At 38.9% G+C, this 26,998-nt stretch overlaps 1 protein-coding gene across 5 annotated transcripts in view; it reads left to right on the top strand.

Annotated features, from left to right (window-relative positions):
- The window catches only part of Wdpcp (WD repeat containing planar cell polarity effector), a 269,428-nt gene that overhangs the window by 220,309 nt on the left and 22,121 nt on the right, over positions 1-26,998 (top strand). For all 5 annotated transcript variants that reach the window (XM_027388051.2, XM_027388053.2, XM_035452090.1 and 2 more), the window contains one exon: positions 22,360-22,516. In XM_027388051.2, coding sequence (XP_027243852.1) covers positions 22,360-22,516 — 157 coding nt within the window. The remainder of the gene's footprint in view (positions 1-22,359; positions 22,517-26,998) is intronic.

The following is a 26,998-nucleotide window of genomic DNA, read 5'->3' as shown; positions in this document are numbered from 1 at the left end:
TCAAATATTTTATTGTTAGTCTCAAGAATTTACCTGCTTTAAATGAAAATGAAAAAGTTGACTAATTGGGGAACAAACCAATAATTTCTTTGTTCAAACTAAAATAAAATTGGGAAAGATTTAGAAGGTACGATTGCCATTAACCAGCCTATTTTGGGTTAAGGAAATACTGTAAAGTATGGCAATTTCTGTAAAAACTGGTTTAATACCTTCAGTTTGCAGGTCACATACTTTCTGTCTTATCTTTGCTTTTGTACTTGTGCTCAACTGCACACGTGTAAATGGAAACAACAAAGCTGTGTCTCATCAAATCTCTATGAACATAAATATTAGCATTAACTTCATATAATGTTGACATGTTACTAATACACTTCCTTTGCTGTTTTCCAATCAGTAAAACAAATAATTTGTTCTTCGTTCACAAGTCATAAAGAAACAGCAAGTTGGATCTGGCCTGAACACAGTTTAACAACCCTTGTTCTCATATGTTATTTTGCTTTTTCTGTTTTATTGATCCGTGCTTCATAGGAAAATGTTACTAAGATACTGGTTACTTTTTTACTTTTAAAAGTTTGTTTAAAGCATTTTGTAGGTTCAAAAATGCTACCCATTGCTGGGTATAAGTGAAAGTTATGCCAATAAAATACTGCTTACATAAACCTGGCCCAATGCCCTTGTCCCACAATATTTTTATTGGAGTCCTCATAGAAAATATTTGTATTCAGTGTAAAATTTTTGGTTCCATTTACCCTGTGTAAACTTTTCTTCTCACATGGACTTGGCACTCATACCATAATCCTAGCACCTGAGGGGTGTCAGCAGGATCCGCTCAAAATTATCCTTAGGGACAAAGGGAGGTCAAGGCCAAAGTGGGCTCATTAGACTCCATCTCAAAAAAAAAACCCAAACACCTTCCCACAATTTAGCTTTGCACATACATTTTCAGAAGAAAATGTTTGACCATCTTTTTGTTCTATTTATTTATTTATTTATTTATTTATTTATTTATTTATTTATTTATTTTATTGAAGTGGGCTCTCATTTGTAGCCCAGGCTAATCTGGAACTTTTGATCTTCCAGTCTCACCCTCTCACACTCAAATCCCTATATCACTATGCTCAGCTACATTTGTCCATTTTCTAAATTACCCATTGTAAATTACTTTTAATTTTGTATTAAGTTAATTAGCATGATTTTTAATTTTTGAGAAAATATTCTTTGAGTATTCAAACAGTATAACAAATTATAATCATATCCCCTCCCCATTTCCCACATCCAGCTTCCCCAACCCCTGAGCCCCTCCTCCTTGCAGCATCGTTATGTCTCTTTCTCTTTAATCTCATTGTGTCCAAGTAGTGTGGCTCATATGTGCATGGGTATGGAGCATCCTCTTTAGCACATATCAGTGAACACAATCCCAAAGATAAATAACTGTCTATTCCTCAGCTGCCATCAAACAGCTAGGAGGGGACCTTGTGAGCCCCTCCTCCATCCTTGATGGAATTTTGACTGGTTTGATCTTGTACAAGTCTTATGTAGGTAACCACAGCTTCAGTTAGCTAGTAAATGAGTGTAATATCCATGTCATATCTCAAAGGCACCATTTCACAGCCCTCCTCCCCATCCCTGAGCTCTTACATTCCTTCTTCCCCATCTTTATGATGCTCTCTGAGCCCTGGGATGTTGGTGAGTATTGAAGTACCCATCCCATTTGGGAATGAACACTCAAAATCAGTCTTATCAGTTATGAGTTATGATCAGCTGTGAGTCTCTGCATTAACCATTGCCTGCTACAAAAAGAGGCTTCTTGGACTAGTGTTGAGAGCAGCCCAAATCTAAAAATATAAATATTAATATTTAAAAGGCAGTTTGGCAATATGATCATTTAGCAAAATAACAGAAGCAGGTTATTCCCCAGGGCAGTGGTTCTCAACCTTCCTTATGCTTTGACCTTTTCATGTAGTTCCTCATGTTGTAGTGACCCCCCAAACAAAATTATTTTGTTGCTGCCTCATAACTGTAATTTGCTACTGTTATGAATTGTAATATAAATATAAATATAAATGTCTGTGTTTTCTGATGGTCTTAGGTTACTCCTGTGAAAGTATTGCTCAAACCCCTCTCCAGCAGTGGAATTTTGACTAGGCTTACAGTACAAGACATGAATTTCCTCCCATGAAACAGACCTCAAATCCAATGAGTGAGGAAAGAAAATTTGGGAGAAGAATCTGTATGATCCACTGGAGAAGGGAGCAGAGAGGAAGGGGAGGCTGCTGCAGGAGCTGGGGATGAAGCTGGGGGATTGGATTTGAGAGACTGGGAGGGAGAGGTGAAGATCTGTAGTTGGCCTCTCTGCTTCCCTGACTGGAGTGGCCTGCAGGTTCCCAGGGTCTGTTCATCTCAGAAACCAGCTCTTATAGTCACCATCCTTCATATTATTTTCTTTGTTTCTGTTTCATTCATTTTTGCCCTAATGAGCCTTTCTTATTGTCTACTAGATTTGGTTCTCATTTTTCCAAATTTTGAGTTGCATTAAGTAATTTGTGTTCTTTTTAATTTTTTAATGTAGGCAATTACATATCTCTATATAGATATATAAATATATATCCCTCTTAGAGCTGTTTTCAGTGTGTCCCAGAGTTTGTTGTATTTCATTTTCATTTCTGCTCAATCCAAAAGTGTTTCTTTCTTTATTTCTTCTTTGATTCCTTCATCATATAGTAGTGAGTTATTTAATTTCCATGAGTTTATATACTTATTAATATTTTTGCCATCAATTTTAAGTTATACTGCATTGTGATTAATTAGATGGAATACATGAACTCATTTTAGTTTTTCTTAGTTTTTTAAGATGTGTCTTGTGTCTTAGGATGTGATCTGTTTTAGAGATGCTTTCATGGGCTGCCAAGTAGGATATGTATTCTTTGGTGATTGTGTGGAATATTCTGTAGGTATCTATTAAGTTCATTTGGTGCATGATGTTATTTGTTTCTCTGTTCAGTTTTGTCCAGATGACCTGTTATTGGAAGAAAGTAAATTTTTTGAAATCACCTTCTGCATTAGTCATGGTTCTCTAAAGAAACAGAATTGATGGAATGAGTGTGTGAGTGTGAGGGTTAGGGACAGACACAGAGAGAGATTAATGTACTTTACAGGCTGTTTCTAGGTAATCCCGTAAGGCTGTATCTCAATGGAAATGCCAAGAATTTGGTAGTTGTTCAGTCCATAAGACAGGATGCCTTAGCAGTTGATAGAGGCCCAGGGGACTCTTAGAGAGTTGCTGGCCCTCAGTTCTTGTTTGAATCCCAAAGCAAGTGGGCTTAAAGCAAAAGTTTCATTTTTCCATGTCCTTTTATGTAATATGCTACCAAAAGGTGTAGCCCAGATTTAGGATGTATTTTCTCACCTTAGATGATCCAATCAAGAAAATCCCTTGAATTGGTGTGATGGCACACACCTTTAATCCCAGCACTTGGAAGGCAGTGGAATGGAGAATCTCTGAGAGTTCAAGTTTACATATTAAGTTCCAGGACAGTCTCAAAGAAAAGGAAAGGAAAGGGGAAGGGAAAGAAGGGGAAGAAGGAGAAGAAGAAGGGGAAGGGAAGAAGAAGAAGGGGAAGGGAAAGGAAGGAATGAAGGAGAAAATAAAAAGAAAAGAAAGACATTCCCTCACTGGTATACCCAATGGGTTTTAGTTGATTCTAGATATGATCAAGTTGATAATCAAAATTAGCCATTAAACCTACTAGTAATGGATTGGTGTTAATGTGCCTTTAATTCTAGTAGTACACTTTAATGAAATTATATGTACTAGAGTTTTCTAATTGGTTTATTGAGTGTTTCAATTCCATCTTGACTTCAAAAAATTCTCTTCAAAGTTTCTCTTTATCAGATTCTCTTTATAGATCTCCTTAATTTTATTCAGCCTTATATTTGTATTTTGTAAGTATAACTTGGGTGTTTATTTCTCTAAGGTCATTCTCTTTATTTAGCTCTTTGCATCTTCCCTAATCTCCTTGAATTCTTTGATAAAGTTTAGGGCTGTTCTTTTAAGGTCTGTATCCTAGGGTTCATCTAGGGGATTCCCACTGGAGAACATTTCTGTAGTACTGATGAATCTGTGAATGAGGCGGGTACTTCTTTGACTTTGCACGTTGTTTGTGGTTTTATGATGAGACTGAACAAGTGGGCTTTTTTTTTAGTGGTTGTGAGTTTGATGTGGGTACAGAGGACTTGGACAGGGCACAGGATGGGCCTGAAAGTTGAGTATGCCTTGTATGGGATGAAATCTGATGACCACAAGTTGGCAACAGGATGTGCACCCTGGTCCAAGCATGGCAAGGGTCCTGCTGGCCAGTCTGGACTGGTGCAATGGATGTGGAACCGATGCTATATCTGGGAAGTGGAGAGGGTGACCAGATGTTAGGAGCAGGCAAACTTATCAGGCCAGAACCCAAAGAACAAGAAGTTTGGGCCCAGCTGGTCCTGGAGTTTGGAAGTGGCATAGAAGAGATGAAATCAGATGGTAGGAGGGAATCCATTCTGTCTAAAGCCTGGAGGTTGTGGGTAGTGCAGGTGGGTCAGATAAGACTAGGCCAGGGCACTAGATGTGGAACTAGGGCCAGGTATCAGGAGTATTTGCAGAGGGTGGGGCCAGGCAGACTCACCAGGCTTGGACACAGTACAAGACTTATGGAGCCAGCTTGTGCCTGGTCGGATGTGACACAAAAGGGATGAAATCAGGTTGTTGTAGGATAACACCTTTGATTATTTTTTAATGTAAACACTTAGAATTGCCTTTAATGTGTCCCTTAGATTTTGGCATTTTCATTTAACTCTAAGATGGTTTTTTCCTTCTTGATTTATTCAATAATCCATTCACCATTCAATAGTATTTTGGTTAGTCTCCCTGAGTTTGTGTACTTTCTGTAGTTTTTATTGTTGTTGGTATAGCTTTATCCTATAGTGGTCAGAATACTGGATGTATTATTTCAATTTTCCTACCTTTTAAAGACTTACTTTGTATCCTATTTTGTGATCAATTTTAGAGAAAGTCCCATGGGCTGCTAGGAAGAATGTGTATTCTTTAGTGTTTGGGTGAAAAGGTCTGTAGACGTTTATTAGTTCCATTTGGTTATAGTGTCATTTAACTCCATTGTTTCTCCATACTTTATTTGGATGACCTATCTGTGACTTAAGATTTAGTTGCATTTGTTTTATCAATTGGGTATACCTTTGTTTGGAGCATATATGTTTAAAAAATTCTAATACCTTCTTGTGGTGGTGTGGTGAGTATGGAGTAACCTTTGTCTCTTCTGATTAGTTTTTGTCTAAAGTCTATTTTGCCAAGTATTGGAATAGATGCTTATTTATTATTTCATTGTTCTATTTACTTGGAATACTTTTTCCAACCTTTTTCTTTAAGGTGATTTCTGTCTTTGATGGAGGTAGCAAAAAGATTGTTTAATCCAACCAGCTGGTCTGTTTCTTTGAATTTCAGAATTGGAACCATTCATATTCAGTTACTATTAAAATGTTCACTAATTTCTTTCATTTTATTGATTTTGTGGTTTCTCTGTTTGTCCTGGTATTGTTTATTCATCCCCTATGTCCTTGTGGGTGTATTATATATCTCTCCAATCTGAAATATCCCTTCTCCTGTCCTCTGTAGAACTCACTTAGTGGTCTTCCTTTAGACTGTTTTTATAATAGAAGTTTGTTTCTACAATTATAATACATACTTCTGTTGTGTATAATAGTGTGGTTTGGCAGTTGTGGTCTTTCAGAGCTTCAAGTAGGTATTTTCAGGCCCTTCTGTGCCATTGGTTCAGGTCCTGATACAGGAAAGGGGGGTCAGCTCAAAGAAACCAGCTCCAGCCATCTTTATTTATACATCAAAAACAAGCACGTTTTTCCATACTAACAAATAAGTTTTTCCCATCCTCCGGTGTTTATTCCAGCAAAAACAAGCATGTTAAATATATTTTCCCAATGTTTACATCAAAAACATCTTTAAACCAAAATCAAAACTTACTATTTTGCTAGGTTGGCCAAATATTGAGCCAGGTACATCCTGTCTTTACAAAACTAAAAGGTAATTGTCATAGGCATGCATATTCAAGAATAAAAATCTCATTCAAAACATACTTACAGAAATAGGGGCCCCAGAAGTAGTGGAGAGGGTGTCTGAACTGATCTTCCCCTGTAATCAGGTTGGTGACTATCCTAACTGTCATCATAGAGCCTTTATCCAGTATCTGATAGAAGCAGATGCAGAGATCCACAGCCAAGCACTAGGCAGAGTTCTGGGAGTCCAGTTGAAGAGAGGGAGGAATGGATGATATGAGCAATGGGGGTGGGGGGGTCAAGATCATGATGGGGAAACCCACAGAGACAGGTGACCTTAGCTTGTGGGAGCTCACAGACTCTGGATGGACAGCTAGGGAGCCAGCATGGAACTGACCTAGGCCCTCTGAATGTGGGTGACAGTTGTGTAGTTTGGTCTTTTGTGGGGCCCCTAGCAGTGGGACCAGGACCTGTCTCTGGGTCTTTGGAACCCATTCCCTATGGTGGGATGCCTTGTTCAGCCTTGATGCAGTGGGGAGGAGCTTGGTCCTGCCTCAGCTTGATATGCCATGCTTTGTTGATTCCCATGGGAGGCCTTACTCCATCTGAATGGAAATGGAGGAGGAGTGAATTGGGGGGTTACAAAAAAGTGGGGGGAGGGAACAAGAGGAGAGGAGGGAGGAGAAACTGTGGTTAATATGTAAAATAAATTTTAAAAAGAGATGAATTTTTTAAAAAAATAAATAGGGGTGATCTGCCTCTGATCCTGTCAGCACTGAATCAGAACAGGTCCTGGGGTCTGAAGTGACAGTTGGCATCCCAAGACAAGAAACCTGAGGAGAATCGGCTCCCAAAGAATTTTAAAGTAAAATATTCGAGAAAAAATATGGGTTTTCTGGGAATGATGACATTTGTCCCATGTATAATTGACAAAATGACACTGAAACTGCCAAGAGAATCATCAGTATTACTAGAGAGAAGGGAGTATGCAAGCTGAGCAGTCCCAGCAGTGTTCTACACTGTCCTGAAGTCCACTGGTCCTTGCCGAGTGAGACTGTTCTCATGGACTTTTGCCTCATCTGGGCAAATTCTCATATACTGGTTCAAAACTAGGCCACATGACTCCCAACACCTCTGGTTTTAAAAGACTTTAACCAAATAATCAGTTGCTATGCTATTCTTGCCTTTCTGAGTGATTCACCTTTTTTTTTTTTTTTTTTTTTTGGTTTTTCGAGACAGAGTTTCTCTGTGTAGCTTTGGAGCCTATCCTGGTACTCGCTTTGGAGACCAGGCTGGCCTCGAACTCACACAGGTCCGCCTGCCTCTGCCTCCCGAGTGCTGGGATTAAAGGCTTGCGCCATCAACGCAAGGCTACCTTTCTTATTTTGTATTTTTGGTGTTTTAATTATGTCATGAGTATTTCTTCTGGTCTGTGGGATTTGAAAGAAAATAGCCCCCAAAAGGAGTGACACTATTAGGGGGTGTGGCCTTGTTGAAGGAAGTGTGTCACTGTGGAAGCAGGCTTTGAGGTCTCATATATGCTTAAGGTACCACCCAGTGACTCAGACCACTTCCTGTTGCCTGTGCAAGGTATATAACTCTCAGCTACCTCTCCAGCATCATGTCTGCTTGTACACTGCCATGTCCCACCATGATGATAATAGACTAAACCTCTGAACGGTACAGCACCCAATTAAAATTTTCCTTTACAAGAGTTGTCATGGTCATGGTGTCTCTTCACAGCAGCTGAAAACCTAAATAAGCTTGATGTTCTATAGGACATTTGTACCTTGATGGATACCTCTCTCCCCCGTTTGGAAAACTTTTTTCTATGATTTTGTTGAAACTACTTTCTATGTGTTTAGTGTGTTTTCCCTTATTGTATGCCTATACTTTGAAGATTTGCTTTTTGCATGGTGTCCAGAACTCATCAGTGTCCCATTCATTGGATTTTATTTTTGACCTTTCCTGAATGATCTAATCCCTTCCCCTTATTTTCAAGAACTGATGCTTTGTTTTCCACATGTTCCATTCTATTTGTGAAGTTTTACATGGGCTTTTTATCCCTTTCATTTTGGGGATTCCTGCATGTACGCCTGTGGACCATGTGCATACCTAGTACCTTCACAGAAAAGAGAGCCTTGGATCCCTGGAATTGGAATTATAAATGGTTGTGCGCCACTGTATGCATGCTGAGAAATCAACCCTGGGTCCTCTTGAAGGGCAACCAGTACTCTTGACTGTTGAGCCACTTCTCCATCCCCTTCACTGCAGTTTTGTTTGGATTTTGAGTTTTTCACTTCCAACATTTCACTTTTGTTTTCCTTCAGTAATTATTATTTATTTCAACATCTTGAATTGACTTATTTCATTTGTATTGTAATTTTAAAAACACCATGAAGAGAAGTTACACCATACAACAGGATTCACATAAGAGGCTTATTGGAAGAGGAGAGAGAAAGGGCAGAGAGTTGGGCAGAAACTGATCCCTGGGGACAAGAATGTGGAAGAGAATGACAGAGGGGGGAGGAGAGGGGTAGGACCCTTTTGAAGGGGAATATAATGAATGTGCACAGGAGATGCTCTTAGTGGCTGCAGCTAAAGGTGTATGCTGTCAGAACTCCAAGGGCAGGCCAGTACAGATGCCTGAATACTAACAATTTGGCTCTGTGTTTTTGTTCTTTTGGAGTATATTCATGTTTTCTTTATGTTGTTTGAATATAGTTAAAACTATTATTGTATATTCTTTTCTGGAAAGTTCTCCCAAGTTGTTTTCACTGGGTGGACATTACTATGGAATTAGTAATTTTGGAGCAGACTTGTGTGTGTGTGTGTGTGTGTGTGTGTGTGTGTGTGTGTGTGCTTGTTGTTGTTTCTGTGTTTGGACTTATACATCTGGAGTTTGCTAATTGAGCTTCTCTTTCTTTCTCTTTTTAGTTCAAGTCACTTTTCTTTCAGTGCAGACATTTGCAATGTAATAGAGATGAATAGGTTATAATAGGGATGAGATTTAATTTTCCTCTGAGTGACTGGTATTCAGGGCTTCAGGCTCTATCCTGTCTTTCTCTGAGGATCAACTAGTGTGTGAAATAACAGTCACTATCCAAGGGGGAACATACCCCTGTAGTCAGTCTTTCCTTTGGTTCACTAGCTCACAAAAAATGACATGGAGACTTACTATTAATTGTGAAAGCTTAGCCAATTGTTTCTAGCTAGCTCTTACATTAACCTATTTCTATTAAATCCATGAGGCAAAAAGTAAATTATTACCTGATTTCTGTAATGGCCATCCTACTTGCTCTAGGTCTCCTGGTGTCTCCACCTTCTTTCCAGCATCCTGTCTTTCCAGTAATCCTGCCTAGCTGTACAGCTTTTTATTAAGCCAATCAGAATGACATATCTTCACAGTGTACAAAAAGATTTTTGTCTAAATAAAAAGGAAATGTTTTCATTCTAAGATAGTAAAACTATATATAGTAAGAATAATTATCAGGCATTGTCTAAATAGAAAGGAAAGGTATTAACTTTAACAAATGGAACTATATACAGTAAGAACAATTATCAAGTAAGTACATTTACACAATGTCAAGTCCATTTGTATTTGGCATATTTGGATAAAATACTCTATTATCTATCTTATCTTGATGAACTTAAAGTTTTATATCTAAAACCTTTTTATTATAACTTCTATTACCATCTTAAAACTATCTTTTTAGACCTCAAACATTTTTTAGATAAACAATTTAAGCATTTATGCCTCTCAACCTTATAAGCTTTACATCTCTTATGTAAGTTTCTTTTCTGAATTTGGTAACAAGGAAAACTTTAAAACTATAACAATCTAGTCTCCAATCTCCATCAGAGACCGAAGAAGGATAAAATACTACTTAAGTAAACAGGGAAGTGCAGAGCAAACAACATCCAAAACTATAGAAGTGACAGACGCAGCTGGCTACCTGGACAATCACCCAAAGTTCCCCTTTAACAGTGGGACATCCATCTTTAGTCTACAGGCCTAGAATATCTGACAGACTTTTCTGTGAAGCAGGAATTCTGATGGACTGTTCTGCCTTGTCTTGACAAAATTTGTCGGTTGCTATCTTTTGTGTCCTGCCAATCCAATTTGGACAGCATACTGTCAGCAGTCAAGGCAAGGGTAGTTTCTTGCCTGGTGGCTAACTTTTGTCACAATAAAAGCAAATTCCATGTGGAGGTTCTTTGATGCCCATCAATGTTTTCCTTTCTTTTTTCATTTTCTTTCTTGAAGTAGATTGGTGATGTCAGGAGGAGACTTGCTTCACTGTGCTGAAAAGCATTATGTTATTACAACATTTTAGATGTCATATTCTCTGAGTCTCTGAAGTGTTTGAAGACCACCTGTCTATCTAAAATATATCTTTATTTGTCCTTGAAAACATGACTACAAGTTTGATTGTTATAGATGACTAACTACTAAGCTGCATTTCTTTATCATCCTAGTTTGTAATAATAACTTCCAAGGACTAGAAATTTACATTACATTGTTAAATGAGCTGCACAGGTACAATACCTTAAATAATAGTAGAAACATATGTTCTAACAAAAACCTTAAATTTGTATCAATATACAAAAATCCATCCAATATAAAATACTTGAGACTAGTTCAAAAGTAGACTCAGAAATCTACACTTTTATTCCATCATTTTTATACTGTGTCCCTCTTTTTCTCTTCAGAAAGAGATCCTTGAATCTAATCTCCTTTGTTTAGCTTTTTTCCCTGATCATGACCAACATCCCTAAATGATAACAAACATTCATAACCCACCCAATGACCAAAAGCCACCCACCCCAACTCTTGGAAATATGGGTGTTGTGTTCTCTAGACTTCTTCCTGTTGTCTAGGGCAATGACATCTTTATGGGACCCTGAGAAAATGAAGATAATGGTCAAGTCCTTGGAGAACTAACTGTTTTCCAGTCTCAGTGTGATGGAATAATACAAGGCCTATCTGAAGCATGGCTGGAATAGTCTGTGAGGCTGAACCATCTCAGCAAGCAGCCTTGAAGCTGTTCTGGATGCAGAAGTCTAGGGAAACTGTAATTGGTGTCTGGTCCCTTGCTCTGAAAACATAAAGTTTCAAAGGTAACATACAAATCTGCATTAACACAATTAATATGGGATGTACATGTCAGTTAAAGATAATTTTTTGTTCAATGTTTGAGCAGGTAAAGGGCATTTGCCAACTTTGTAAGTCCATTTGGACTGCATAACCAAACTGGAATATAGATCTCTATCCATGCCATATGAAAGGATGGCATGTAATAATAAATCATGAGGACTCTGTAGCCAACAAGATTTATCATGTCTCATCTTGTCTCTGAGCTGTTCCCATGCAGAGGGATCAGCTTACACATTATCTGTCCTGTAGTGTTTCTTGGCTTCCTTCTCCATGTTTGTAACCAAAGTACTCAGGAGGTCTCTGATCTCTATTAATCTGGAAGGAATCCACAGCCTTTCGTTTCCTGTCGAAACAAAAGCATAACCTCTTCCCAAACGTAATACTTTTTTGACTTCCATTTTAAAGTAAAGGCATTCCTAAAGTATATAGGTTGGTTTAAGTCAGTAGGCCCTTCCACAATCCAATGTCTCTCGGCAGCTGTTGTCTGTTCATTAGTATTCAAAGAATTCAAAATTAGCCAAGCATATAAGGTCTAAATTCCCTGTGTTATAATAGTTCCTATCCTTATGTGGCTTATTTTTTATTACTTTGTTTAAAGACTCTCTTTAAGGACTTTATTATTTTTAAACTATTTTTATGACTGTCTATATCCTTTTCTTAAGCCTACGCACATTGTTAAACTCATTGTAACCTATTTACAGGTTTTTTTTTTTTCCAATTGAATCTGCTTTGCTGTGTATCTGTAACCTTTCCTGTCTGAATGAACAAAACATTAAACCAGCACACAGCAAAGCTCAGGGTGTGCTTATAGCAAGCCTGTAGGCAGTGGCCTAGAGATACATTGCTGTACCAAGGCCTGCATGAGAGATTGACTACAGGACTAGAAAGCCATATTTGGCTCCATTTTTTGTGTATCTGGAACCTTTTTTTTTTTTTAAGCTTTTTCAGGTCTAATGTGGAATTATATACCTGAATGTTGGGTACCATTTGTAATCTGTCTTTCCTTTAGGCCGCCAGCTCACAAAAAATGACATAGAGACTTATAAATATGAAAACTTGGCCAACAGCTTAGGCTTGTTTCTAGCTAGCTCTGATAACTTAAAATAGCCCATTTCCGTCTCGTGGCTTAATTACTTCATCTCCACAGTGACTATCCTGCTTGCTCTGTGTCTCCTGGCATCTCTGCCTTCCTCTTTCCAGCCTCCTTTCTGTAAATCTGTCTAGTTACTGGCTGTTCAGCTTTTTATTAAACCAATTGTAGTGACACATTTTCACAGTGTACAAAAAGATTATTCCACAATACACCCATGCCTGTTCCTCACTTTCATCTCATCTGGTGTAACTCTCTGCACCTTGACACACTAAACTGGAACATCTCTGGCCTGATCACTGCTTCTGTAGCCTCCCTTACCTGCCCTGAAGTCTCTGTTCCTGTGGGCCTGACCCCTAGGCCATAGGGCCTAGAGAATGAAGAGCTCTGATCTTCATTCTCGTCCACAGTTTCTTCTGTTATGGAACTAGGTCTGTAGTTCTGAGTTGTGGGTCTCCCTACACTTGTGAGTCTTACCCTGGGTATAATTTGGGGGGGGGGTGTGTGTGTGAAACTGTTCAAGCCACTGTGTGTTTGAAGGCCATAGGTCAATGCTGGATGTCTTCCTCAGTCTCCTTTTCACTTTACTTTTTGAGATGATCTCTCACTGGACCTAGAACTTGCTGAATGGCTAGGCTGGCCGACCAGTGAGTTCCAAGAACTTTTCCATCTTTGCCTCCCTGGGACAGAATTATAGACACACTCTGCTATGCCTGGGGACTGCACTTAGGTGCTCAAAGGCTGACCACCAAGCACTTTCCTAGCGCTTTTAAATTTTTGTGAGTTTATTTTATACAACAGGAGTTTAATCATTTTATAGGGGATGGTTGGAAAGATAACTATTGTAAACAAGCTAATTCAAACTCAGAGGCAACTATTGCTGGCTTCTCTCATACACAGCTTTAAAACAGAAAGAAATTAAATTAGAAAGAATATTAAGGAAGAGGAATACTGAGAGGGTAGAGCAAAAGTGCAGTAAGGGTGGAGATGATCATAGTGTTTACACTTCCCTAAAATGCAAGCATGAAGCCTTTAATTTATAATATATACATTAATACAATTTAAACAAATGAAGCTAGTGACAAAAACACTGCATGATTTCATTCATAAAGTGGTTTAAGTAAGCCAAAAATCATAGAAACAGAAAATAAAGAGTTTGTTGTCAAGGATTTACAGGGAGGATAGAGAGAGAATCAAGTTTCATTAGTAGAGTTAGTTTTGTAGGATAAAAGAGCCCTGGGATGTATTTCATTTAACAGGTACAATGTCAGACACAACACAGTAAAATGACAAGAATAAACACTTCTTGCCTTAAAGGTTATAGTAGAAAGTATAAAACTCTACTATTACATAAAATCTAGCATTGACAAAAAGAACAATAGAGCTGAAAATAATTGCTAGCTAGTTCCCATTCTGATCATATTTGAAAACCAACAGAAAGTACAGCAGTCATAGTAATGACAAGTACCTAAGTTATTATAGGAAGGAGTGGACATAAATGTTAACTACAAGAAAAAGACCACAGACTTTCTGAAGTATTACAGATATGCACAGTCACATGGCATACATAACTGTATAGGGAGAGTCATTTGAAGGGATATGTTTGGTGAAAGCTGTATTTGTACTGAAAACATGTAGATTTTTTCTTTAAAAATCATTGCTTTCTAAACAATATAAAATTAATTATTTATACCATTTATTCTGAAGGTATTAGAAAAGAGAATGTTTCAAACAGATGAGAAGATCTGGACTTAATATCTGGTAAGCAGGCTTTAGACCAATAGGAGAGACAAAAGATCCAATTATGTTGAAAGCTGCAAGTTACAATGAAGACATTACACTTGAAAACTTACAGCATATGCACAGAAATAAAATTAGGTGAAATCTAGTGGAATCTTGGAATGGAGAGAACTTCGCTAAAAACTAGTAGGAGGCAGATTCCACCATATGGCTGTATCCTATCTCTGGAACCTGTACCTTGCAAATTTAAGATAACAAGAAATTACCTGCATTACCCGAATGGACCTAAAATAACCACTGATCCAGAATCAGAAATGGCTAATGTATACAAGATGCAAAAGAAAAGGAGCTGAGAAAGACTTGACCTGTTGTTGCTGTAGATGTCCACGTAAAAGTGTGAAAAGAAATACAACTGACTGGAAAGCAAAAAACATCTCTGGTGACCGCCAGCAAAGGAAAGGGGACCTCATTTCTGAAGCCCTAAGGTTTTGTTTTGTTTTTTTAAGAGATGAACAGAGTAAGTTCCAGGATATGCTCAAAGCTGTCTCAAAAAACAAAACAAAACAACAGCAACAAATTATTTCAAGTAATGATCTATCTTAGTCCCCAATAATCCAGATGCTCCAGAATGTAGATCAGGTTGGCTGGGCAGAATCAAGACTGGACATAAACCGCCAATTTGAAGGCAAATGACAGGCATCTAGATGCTGTCATCTCTGAGTTTCCGATATGGAATTGTAATGAGTATGTTTGTGTGTATATATTCACAAATCTGCATAAATACCTTTCCCCCATTGTCTTAGCTAGGATTCCATTGCTGTGGAGAGTCCATGACTATGGCAATTCTTATAAGGGAAAACATTTAATTGGGGCTGGCTTACAGTTCCGAGGTTTAGCCCATTGTCATCATGTTGAGGAGCATGACAACATGCAGGCAGACATGGTGCCATAGAAGGAGCTGAGAGTTCTACATCTGGATTCACAGGCAGCAGGAAGAGATTGAGACACTCTTTCTCCAACAAGGCCACACCTCCTAATAGTACCACCCAATCCCTATGATCCTGTAGGGACCATTAGGGACCGTTTTTTTACTTAAACCCTCATACAAGTCACGTGGTGGTGTACGCCTTTAATCCCAGCACTCAGGAGGCAGAGGCAGGCAGATCTCTGTGAGTTTGAGGCCAACCTGGTCTACAGAGCGAGTGCCAGGATAGGTTCCAAAGCTACACAGAAAAACCCTGTCTTAAAACAAAACAAAACAGAAAAACATACCTGTCATATTAACGTTTTACAGGGTAAATTTCAACATGTAGACTTTGCAAACTAGAGCATAAATATTTTATTTTTATGAACAGCCAAATAAATGTCCTTTTAAGAATGTTGGTAGTCAATAATAAAATGCCGTTTCTCAACAGCATTATCAGCCATCTGAGAGGTTGAATGGCCTGCTTTGAAATTGTAATCAGAACCTAGAATGGCCCTCACTGGGTTACCCATGATTATCATATTGCGTGAGTAAGCACAGTATACTCAAGTGAAGAGGTAAACTCTTCCTAGTTATGTGCTGAGGTTAAATAATGAATACAAATTCCCTCAATGAAGTTTCTGTTGATATTAACTCAATAATTAGAGCCTTAAAACACCCTCAAATGGTTGGATAGGCAGCTCAGTGCCTCACATGTTCAAGGCTCTGGGTTCAATCCCCAGAAAAAGAAAATCTTGAAATTAATAGACTATTATTAAGTCATTGAAATAAACCTTTGTTTTTATATTCCTGGCCCTTTCATTTGCTACTTATAAAACTGCCATATATTCTATATAAAAATAGAATTTTTTATATATTTTATATAAAATACAGAAATGAAACGATGATAACTAGTACCTTACAACTATTTTGTCTATTGTTTCGTTTCTGAGTAGTCCTGGTACTGGCTACAATAGCCTGACCCCAAACTCACAGAGATCCACCTACCTCTGTTTCCCATGTGCTTCCCCAGTGACACCATCGGAAACCAATAAATAGGTTTAGCAACTCTGGACTTCCATTATATTTGTGATCAGGACAAATATTAAGAAATAAAAGTTGATCTTGCTTATTAAATTTCTTTTCTTGCCTGGTTACTATGGAATAAACTGGCCCAGACACTTGATGCTGCCTGCTTGCCTGTCTCCCTTGGCATATGAATGTAACAGATCAATTAAAACATAGCCATGATAACAGAAAATAAGATTCTTATAACATACTTTAATCTCAATCCAGGAATGGTAGTACATAATCCTGGCACTTGAGAGGAGGATTGTGAGTTCAAGCCCAGCCTGTACTATGCAGTAGGTCACTGTCTATTTAAAACAGACAGGCAGCTAGATAGACTTAGATATTAATATATTTATGCCCCCCAAGAATTAGTGATTATTTCCTTTCCATTTAGGCCCATCAACTTGTCAAATTTCTGAGATAATAGAGGGAAAGCTCAATGTTAAAGACAAACTTTTGTTCATTAAAATCTGTTATAACACAAGAGGCATGGTAGTACATGCCTATGAATCAAAACTCTGAGATGATTGAAGCAGAAGAATCAGTTTATAGTTGGGCTTGGCTACATACAGCCTCAATTTTTTTTAAAAATTCTGCCCCCAAAGAAATATTATATGCATAGTTTGTTAAAAATATATAAACAGAGCTATCAGTTGCATGTATGATGTTATTTTTGTATTGGAGGATGTGGCTTTCATATAGACCACTGTGAAGTAGCCGACGCCAGCACTACATGACCTTATAAGTTTACCCTAAGAGGTAGTTGTCATGCACACCTCTCAGGAAGGCATCACACTTCCTTTTTCCTTTCTTACTCTCTGAGCATCCTCGTACTTCCTTCATCACCATCCTTAGTCTGACTTTTCCCAGTTCTAAATATATCTTCTTTATCAGTGGCATGGAAACTTCTATATTTGAGAAATATTAAAATGGGTGGGGCATAGTGGTCCACACCTTTAATCAATGCCTGGGAAACATAGTGAGACCCCAGACTCAGAACACAGTGAGAGCGTTCGTGATGGCTGATGCTGTTTCACCTTCACAGATCTGGAGCTGGTCAGCTTCTGGCCATGCCTGTTGGAGGAGTATCTTGATTAGGCTAGTGAGGTGGGAAGGCATGCCCTGCAGGTGCTCATTACCTTCCCTGGGTTTATGGGAAGAGTGCTAGCTGAGTGCAAGCATTCATCTCTGGAGTCTTCCAGACTGTGATGCCACCTGAGCAGCTGCTTTAGGCTCCTGCCACTTTGATCCCCACTGTGATAGATGGGACCTTAAAGTGTGAGCCAGAGCAAAGCCTTCCTTCCTTAAGGTGCTGTCATGGGATATTTAATCACAGAGCAGTAAAGAAACTAAATCGAGGATGAGCCTGGAAGTAGAAAAGAGTAATAATGATGCCAAAATTTTTAAAGGTTTGGGACAATTCTACCCTTTCCACAAAATCCAATAATGAAATTGTGTAGGTTTTTTTACAAGCTCTTTTCTAGTATATAATACTTAAAAATAACTACCAGAAGATTTTTTCTTTCAGTATAATGTCCTTACCAATAAGTAAAAGCTTTTTAATAAAATGAGCAGGCTTGTATTATCCTTGACAAGTACCTATGTTTTATGTAACTGTCAAGATTTTTCTCTCTTCATAATGTGAATGGTAAAGGTACATACCACCGTCATCTTCATTCTTCAGTAATTTTCAGTGATCAACATTAAGTCCTATAAAAGTTTTGGAAAATACAAATCTTTGCCACATATATAAAATATGAAATTAGTGGATTAATATATAAAATGACAGCACAGGACTCAACTGATTGCCTCATTCACTTCCAGCTACATTCTAAGTACAAAATAGCACATACCAAAAGGCTAACACTTCTTAAAAGATTATGTTTAGGGATTTCCTAAATTGTTTAAAAGATCACTATGAAGAATTCTTGTGAACAGTTGAGCTCTTACTGGGTCTGTGTCCTTTTAACTTGAGAATTTACAGTATGATTGCTCTGTAAACATGAGAGTTTTCTAGATACTGTGCCGTGTATACACAGAACTGTTCATGGCTTACCTTGCACTTAGCAGCTTGTTTATTCTTCCTCTGCCCCTCAAGCTGTGTTTCTAACCAGAGCAGCTACTACTTTGTAAATACTTTAATGGCTTCTGTTAGGTAGAGTTGTCGGTTTAAGAAGCAGGATTATAAAAGTTTTTCATTCTTCCATGTGATCACACACCTTGAAATGCATTTTATCCTGAAAGTTGTCTGGATACTGGGGCCTGGGTAGGTAGCCCCTTTGAAGGCACAGAGCCAACAAAATAAAAAGATTTAAGACTGGTGTATAAGATCAGGTCAGGGCCATTATATTTTTTATAGCAGATTATGGCAGTTGTATAATATTCCAATCTTATAAGATAAAAATATTACAAATTTTAATTGATGGTGTTGTAGTCACCTATAAACTTATAATTACAGATTGTGTGTATTTTATTATTTTTGAGGTTATAATTTAATTACATTTTCCCCTTCCCTTTCCTCCCTCCAAACACTTCCATATACCCCTCCACCCTCCTTCAAATTCATTGCCTCTTTTTTTCACTAATTGTTATTGCATGCATGTATGTATATACATATATATTGTTAAATATGTTAAAGTATGTGATTATATAATATGGTGCAACCATGTTGTATTCACCTAAAGACCCATAATACATTTTATCACATAAAAAAAAAAAATCAGGTCAGGGAACGAATGTGCACCTGCACTGAGTTCTCTTGAGTCAAACAGTTGTTGAAAGCATACATTTTATACACATTTCAGGAGCTGTTACTGTCCTAGAGAAAGAGTGGCCCAAGATAGACTTGAATTCCCAATCCTCCTGTCTCTGCCTCCCAGTGATGCTATGACATATATGTGCTAATTTAGCACTTCTGGCAAACAGTGAGGAAAGGGGTGACTTTACTAAGGTGGCTGATCAGAGGAGGGCTCATACCCTAGTCTCCTGAATTTTCACTGTTGTCCTTCTCTCCTGGGAGCATGTGTAAGATAGAAGAGAATAAAAACAGTTCAAAACACAAAGGAGGAAGCAGAAAGAATTAAAATATTTTGAGCCAGAGCAGAGTTCAAGGACTTCATCAAGAATCAAACAGTGTGTTAGACTCAATTACACTATTCAAGTGAACACTGCTGACATTTTGTATTATAAACAATGGTGGCTGTGCCCCAGTAGGACTTCATTTAGACACTGAAATTTGAATTTTATATACTTTTCACATCTGAGAATATATCATCTTTCTAATAATTTGAAAATTTAATGAAAATATTTACCAATTTCCATTGTTGATAAATAACTGAAAATAAGTTTTAAATACTATGGAGTAAACATCTTTAAACTGAATCTGGTATATGAATTATAAGCTTAAATATTTGTCCTAGGAAAAAAGACTAAAATAAAATTCTAAGTAATTCATAGTTTCCTTAATTTTTAATAGGGGATAGAGAATTCAGTAATGCCATAAATGTAGACATAAAAGATACATACAGACTATTCATACAACTAGAATACACGTTCTTGTCAAATGCCCTAGAACATTCTCAAAGACTAATCAAATTAAGGCCATAAAATAAGTCTCTTTTTTTTTTAACTTTGTTGTGCTGAGTATCAAAACCAGGGTCTCAGGCATAGTAGGCCAATGCTCCACCACTGAGATACTCTCCAGTCCTTAAGTAAATCTTTTAATAAAATATGCATCATATAAAGCATCTTCTCTTTTTTAAAGCACTGATCACAGTGGAATTAATCCAAAACTTAGTAGCAGAAGTAAAACTGGAAAATACATATTTGAAAATAAAGTAATACACATACAATGAGACAAAAAGGGAATCACAAAGAAAATTCTAAAACTTCTTGAGAAAAGTGAAAATATGTGGATTTATGATATACATCACAAAAAAAGAAAATCTAAAATAACTAGCTGAACTTTGTGTCTGTGGAAACCACTGAAAGAACAAATTAAAACCAAAGGAAGCAGAAGGAAATAAGATTAAAACATAGAAAATAACAAAAGAAAAAGTTAATGACACTTAAGATGCAGCTTTCAAAAATTCAACAACAAAATCGACAGACCACAACAAAGAGCAGCTCTGCTAGGATCAGAAGTGCCTCTGGGGAGTCACACCCAGTACATCAAATGAGGGTGTTTATCTAGCATTACGTGAGTGCATGCCGACTTGCCAAAACTAGATCATAAATAGGACAGGCACACAAGTAGTAAGTGAACAGGGAGGGGCGTTGCTGAAAGGGAGTAGAGAGCAGATGTGGTAGCACACACCTGTAGTCCCAAGAGCTGGAAGACTGAAATGGGAAGGCCCTTGAGTCCAGTGGTTCTAATCCAGTCTGTACAACATGTATAGACTCATGTCTCAAGAGAAAAAAAAAAAAGAGATAGATACCAAAAGACATCTCATATTCATGAACTAGAAGACAAACATTGACAAATAGCAACACCACTAAGGCAACTGGCTAGTCAGTGCAAGTCCTGTCCAAGTGCAATGATGATATTTTAGAACTACAAAGATGGATCTTAAGTTTTGTTTGTATTTATCCATTTACATCTGTGTGCATGTGGAAGTCAGGACAGCCTTCAGGAGTCAGTTTTCTCCCTCCATCCTATGGGCTCAGGGAATCAGACTCAGGCCTTCAGGCTCACTGCTGAGCAATTTCACCTACTGAGCCATCTTGACAACCCTCCATTAAAAGTTCGTATGAAAGTGCAAAAGATGCTGAATAATGAAAGGAAACCTGAAGACGGACAATGGCAGATATGTTACACTTTTGGATTTCAATGGTAGAATAATCAAAATTGTGATACTTAACCAAAGGTAAACATAAACCAATGAATCCCAAATGGAATGGAAACCCCAAACATAAACTTTTGGGTATATGGTCAAACAGTTTTCAACAAGGATGTTGGGACCACTAATGGAAAAGGCAATCTCTATCCAGAAAACCATATTCATATGCAAAACCGAAAGCTATGCCATTACCTTATAACTTGTACAAAAAGAAACTCAGAATAACGAAAGTTTTAAATATGAGAACCAAAAGTACAAAACTGCTAGAAGAAAACAGAGAGTTTGGCCTCACTGTTGACAGTGTGACACTGCGACATGGACAGTGGCTTCTAGGTCCTGGGAATGTTTTATTTTCTCACAAGACTTATGTTTCTTATGATTAACCCACTTTTCATAGCCCCGTTATGTTTCAACCTGCTAAACAGTGTCCTGGAAGGCATGGAGATTTGTCTGCTCATCTTCACATGTTTGTGACATGGAAATGTGTGCCTTCCTGAGCATTTTAAAATTCGAATTGGCGCTGAGGAGTATAGCTCAGTAGTAGAGCACTTCCCTAGCTTGCATGAGGCCCTGGTTTTGATTTCCCTTGCCACCAAAAATATGAAAATAGGGGCTTGCAAAATAGCTTAGAGAGCAAAGTGCTTGTCACTGAGCCTGAGGGCCTGAGTTTGACCAGTGAGGCCTGTTGGGAGGAGAGAATCCGTTCCCGCATGTTGGCCTCTTTCATACACACGCCACACTGTTTCATGCATATGCACGCACATCTATGCACCTGCACGCGGGTCTTAATTACCTTACAATTTTAAAATAATGCTTATCTAAAGAAAAAATTAAAAATGTCTTAGAGGCCTGGGGAAATGGTTCAGCAGGTAAGAGTATGTCCTTGCTCTTGCAGAGCAATTGGGTTTGGTTCCCAGCACCCACATTAGTGGGCTGACAAACTACCTGTAAATCCACTTCTAGGGAATCTGACACCATCTTGCCTTCTCTGACACCTGCACGCATGTGGTGTACATAAACTCATGTAAGCGCACGCACACATGCATGTGCATACACACACACAATCTAAAAAATGAGTTTCCTTTTAAATATATGTACTATATATTAGACTAACTCCAAAATAATAAAATAGCATGGCAATTGAGTAAGAAAAGGTTAGTTGATTGATTATGTTAGCAAAAGCACTATGAAAAGGCAAAGTATAAGAGAATTTTCAAATTTGATCTTGAGAAGCGTGTTGGTGACCCTGGCTGAAGTAAGTAGAATGACAGTACTCATAAGAGACAGGAACTGTCAATTGTCTCCCTGTCTCCCTGATGCCGCATAGCAGATAACAAAGCTGCACTGGGCACATGATAATTGTTAGTCACAAACCAGTTAGCAGAGACTGCTTTTGCATTTTTCTCATATCTTTCTCATTGTGATAAAACAGAACTCCTGGGCCCCTTGGACAAAAGAGACACACTAAATGAAGCTTTTGCTGGACCAGCACCTGAAGGAGAAAACACATTTCCAGATCTTCTTCCTTCCACTGGATCCAAGCACAGACATGTTATTCAGCAGAAAATACCAAATGGCCCTTCTAACAGGTAAAATATATTGAATTGAGAATTTACTATATAAGGAAGTATATTCATATGAAGTTCATATTCAACACTTCAAATACAACCATGCAACTGATTTATTAGATCCAAGAGTCTTCTAGTGGATTCCACTGGATCATTTTTGTAGCATGTCCTCTACAAGTAGAGATAATTTGTCTTGCTTTCTTACTAATATCCCTTTAATTTATTTCAGGCCTCTAGGGAATAACAAATATTGTGTTATTGCTATTTCAAAGACTCCAATCTCAATCTTGAATAAGAGCAGAGAGAGTGAGAACCCTTGTCACATTCTAGGTTGTAGAGTAAATGGCCTCAAGTACTTTTTATTCAGTATATTTTGCTTATTGTGGAGCAGCACAGATCATGTCCCTCCAGGAGGGGGAGTGGCTCAAGCGGACAACCATCGCCATTACAAGATGGCGCTGGAAAGAGGCTATGGAGGTGAGGCTTCAAGTGTTATGTTGTTTTTGGTTTTATGTTACTTGTGTTTTCACATCAGAACTAACACATCTAGATTTAGGTGGTTGGTTGAATTTAATTATTTTTTTAAATATGTTTTCACTTATTCCTTTGAAATGAGACTTATTCTGTCAGAGGAGACATTTGCACTGCTCAGGAGAGACTGGATTGAAGAAGGGCTGCTGTGTTGTATTTTTCTGCTAGACTGATAGTGAGGGGCCAGGCTCTGTCCCACCCCCATCACTTCCTTTCAATTGGAATTGTCTGCAGTCCTACACTATCAAAGGGTAGGCCCACAGTACAAGTAAAGTAATAGTGGCATGAAGAATCACCCACATTTTAAGTGAGGCACTTAACCGTAACATGTACCCTAAAACATTAGTTATTAGTTATAACATTAGTTATTGTGGGTAAAAGTGGGAAGGAAGAATAACTCAAGGTAAGATGTGGTTAGTTGAAGCATGATCCTAATTAGTCTTATCAATAAAAACCCGGAGTCAGATATTGAGGTAAATGCTGAAAGATCAGAGAAGCAAAGGAACAGCCACAGTCACTTCTTACCTCTCTGAATCCTTAGACCGAAAGGGCTGATTCTGCCTCTGCCCTGCCTTTTCACTTCCTGTCTGTACAGACCTCTATGGTTAGCTAGTGGTTAGCTCCACCCTCTCATCTCCAGGCAAGCTTTATTTGTCAGAACACAAACAAAATAACACACAATAATTAGTATCAGGAGGATAATAGGAAGATGTATGTAGAAGATGGGATGGTAGAGACGAAGGGCTGGGAAGTAAGGGCTTCTTATTGGCTGGCTCTGTCTTAATTATCAACCCATTTTTCTATTAATCTATGTGTTTCCACGTGGTCTTATCTTACCAAAGAAGGATCCAAACCTGTTACTCCTTCCTTCATTACATGGTGTCTCTTCCTGGCAGGCTGTCTGCCTGTCTTTCCCAGATTTCTCTCCTCATCTCCTAGCCCCACCTATCTTCCTGCCTCTAATGGCCAAAGAGTATTTTATTCATCAACCAGTAAGAGAAACATGTATATAGAAGGACATTCACCATCAACATGAACAAGGAATACAAGCGTAAATGTGGCAGGTAGAGAGCTGGTACAGAGTACAAAAGCAGCCCAGTCTGTCTGTCACTTTGCTGGATTCTTCTTAGTGTCTGAGAAATCCATCTCTGGCTCTCAGAAGTCTAGTTACCCCCAGGACCAGCTGTTCTTACCTCCAGGCCTTCCATTGATGGACTGGGTTACACAGTGACCTGGGCAGTAGGCAGTGCTGCAAAGATAAAGTCTCCCTCAGATGCTGGTTACACCTCTTCCCGGGCCTTGAGGTATCCAGTTACCCAGTTGCAGCTCTGGCCCTGCCCCTGTGCAGCCCTTGCGCTGTCTGGTGAGCTGCCTAGAGGGTGTTTCAGAGTCCCTGAAGCTTTTGCTCAGATCCATTTGCTACCTCCTTCAGTGTAGACACAAAGCTTTTTCATACAGTCTGGAAGAATTCTGCTGGTCCAGATCTGCACGTGCTCACTCCCATGTCCCTTTCCTTGAGTTTCATCTTACAATTCACAGAGCTGTTTTCATAAGCTGTATGTAGTGCTACCACTTAGCAGGGTCTTTTTGAAATGATGGCCCACACTATTGCAAGCCCAGTGAAAACAATCTTTGTTTGCTAATGCTGTTCTCTGCCTCTTATCTGGATCCCTTTTCTCTGCTTTTTAAAGTACCTGTTACAAAGGGATTGTGCAGATTTCCTGAGTCTCTAGCACTCCCAAAACTGAGCCAGGCCCACAAGGATGGATCTGGGTCTGTGAAGTTTGTTTCTATTGCTACTGCAGGTAGGAATCATCCACCTCTGCTATCTTTTAATCAATTTTCTCTGGATTATTCCCAGGAGACTCCTTGGGTGACAGCACCATCTTCCTTTGTAAATAAAGTTTATTGAACCACAGCCACATACATCCATTGTAGTGACAGAGTTTGTGCTACAACACAGAGTAGTTAAAATCCAACTATAGAGTAGTTAAAATGTTGAACACATGCTCCACAAATCTAAATGTATACACATACACTTTTGGAGAAAGCTTGCTGGCGCTGGCTCTCCCATTAATTGCTTTAACCTTCATTCTTCCCTGTGATTTAATTTAGTTTGAGTTAACATTTTGTTAACTCATCTGTTAGAATTTTTGAGTCAGGAATGCTTCATGTATTTTTTTTTTTAATGTGCATTGATGTGAAGGTGTCAGGTTCCCTGGAACTGGAGTTACAGTTGTGAGCTGCCATGTGGGTGCTGGGAATTGAACCTAAGTCCTCTGGAAGAGCAGCCAGTGCTCTTAACCACTGAGCCATCTCTCCAGCTCCACTTCATGTATTTTTTAATTGGTAAAAATGATTAATGAGGCCGGGCATTGGTGGCACATGCCTTTAATCACAGCACTCAGGAGGCAGAGGCAGAAGGATCTCTCTGAGTTCAAGGCCAGCCTGGTCTACAGGGCGAGTGCCAGGATAGGCTCCAAAGCTACACAGAGAAACCCTGTCTCGAAAAAAAATAATGATTAATGAATTCTTTTTTAAACAACCCATCTATTTGAATATAGTGGTTTTCCTCTTTCTCTCAAGAATTACTGTTGTTTTAGTTCTGAAGTTTCTTGGAAGATGGTATATGATACAGTGAGAAGGTCTGCAAAATTTTCCTGGAAATAAATTGGGAAAAGTTAAATAATAGCTATCAGAAGAGATGGTTAATGGCTGAAAATCTCGATTTACTAGCAAAATAAAATGTGAGTTTATACAAAGCAGAACAGGAAAAGTTCAGGATCTAGTCCAGAAGGACTAGAGAATGTTCCTCTTCCAGTTAGAGGAACAACAGAGCCAGGGTGTAAGACAGAGAGCCTTGGAAAATCCACATCATACCCTGTACCCATGATAGTAGATATTTTAAATGGCAGTTATTGTGAGGGAGACAAAGAAGACAAACATTGTGCCATAGTGGCAGAGGGAGAAGAGCTGATGGGGAAACTTCCTGATATTTACCCTCCTGCCTAGCCTCCCTGAGTGCTGGAGTTAGAGGCTGGAATTGAACCCAGGAAGACTAGGAACACTAGCAACTGAACTATATTCCCAGTTCAGGCAGCCATTTAATTTTTACTTATTTGATGTGTATGTGTGTTTTGCCTGCATGTATGTAAGTGCTCCATGTGTGTGCCTGGTACCCACAGAGGCCAGAAGAGGATGTAGGATCTACTGGAACTGGAGTTACAGAAGGTTGTGAGCCACATGTGGGTGCTGGGAACCAAATGCTGAGGCAAGAAAGCCTTATGCTCTCAAGGCCTGAGCCATCTCTTTAGATATCCTGGAGCCCATTTTTTAAAAAAAATACTCCTGCTGGACTGGCAGCAGTGGCTCCAGACCTTCCATGAACCATACTCTGTGGCAACCCAGAACAATTGTCATGGGACTATATGCTAAAACCTGGCTGACAGACTTCCTCTAGAATGTGGAAAAAAAAAAAATCTGCATCAGAACTGCATGAAGTGGTCTGTGAGGGGAAACCTGGTTGCAGCCAGAGTCTCTGTGGAATATGGATAGTTTCCAAGAGTGTGCCCTGGACACAGGGACACCATTGCAACCCGCACCATGAGAACAAAACCAGCATCTGCACTGAGACCTGAGAAGACGTGCCCAGTGACAGGGTCAGCACCGCGGCCCAGCCGTCAAAGGGTGTCCCAGGGTTGTCCTGATGTCTAGAGCCTGGGAAGGAACTGAGTGCAGCACTGGGAGCAGCAGCCTGCGAGAGCCTTTCAGCTCTCTCCATATTTAATCTTCCTTCACTTCACCAGTGCCAGTATTTCAGGCCAGATCTGTTCTGCTCGTGTGCCTCACCCCTTTCCCTTTCTTTCTCTATTATTTCCTTTTAAATTTTCCATTTGATAGACTTCCCCAAAGCATATTCTCTGACCTGGTATGGGGGCGGGGGGCTGTGAATCTCAGGCTGCTAAGAGCTGT

The sequence above is a fragment of the Cricetulus griseus genome, assembly GCF_003668045.3.
Source record: "Cricetulus griseus strain 17A/GY chromosome 1 unlocalized genomic scaffold, alternate assembly CriGri-PICRH-1.0 chr1_1, whole genome shotgun sequence".
NCBI classification, from domain to species: Eukaryota; Metazoa; Chordata; class Mammalia; order Rodentia; family Cricetidae; genus Cricetulus; species Cricetulus griseus.
The sequence above is the reverse complement of the archived record's forward strand: the minus strand, read 5'-3'. Positions and strand labels throughout refer to the sequence as shown.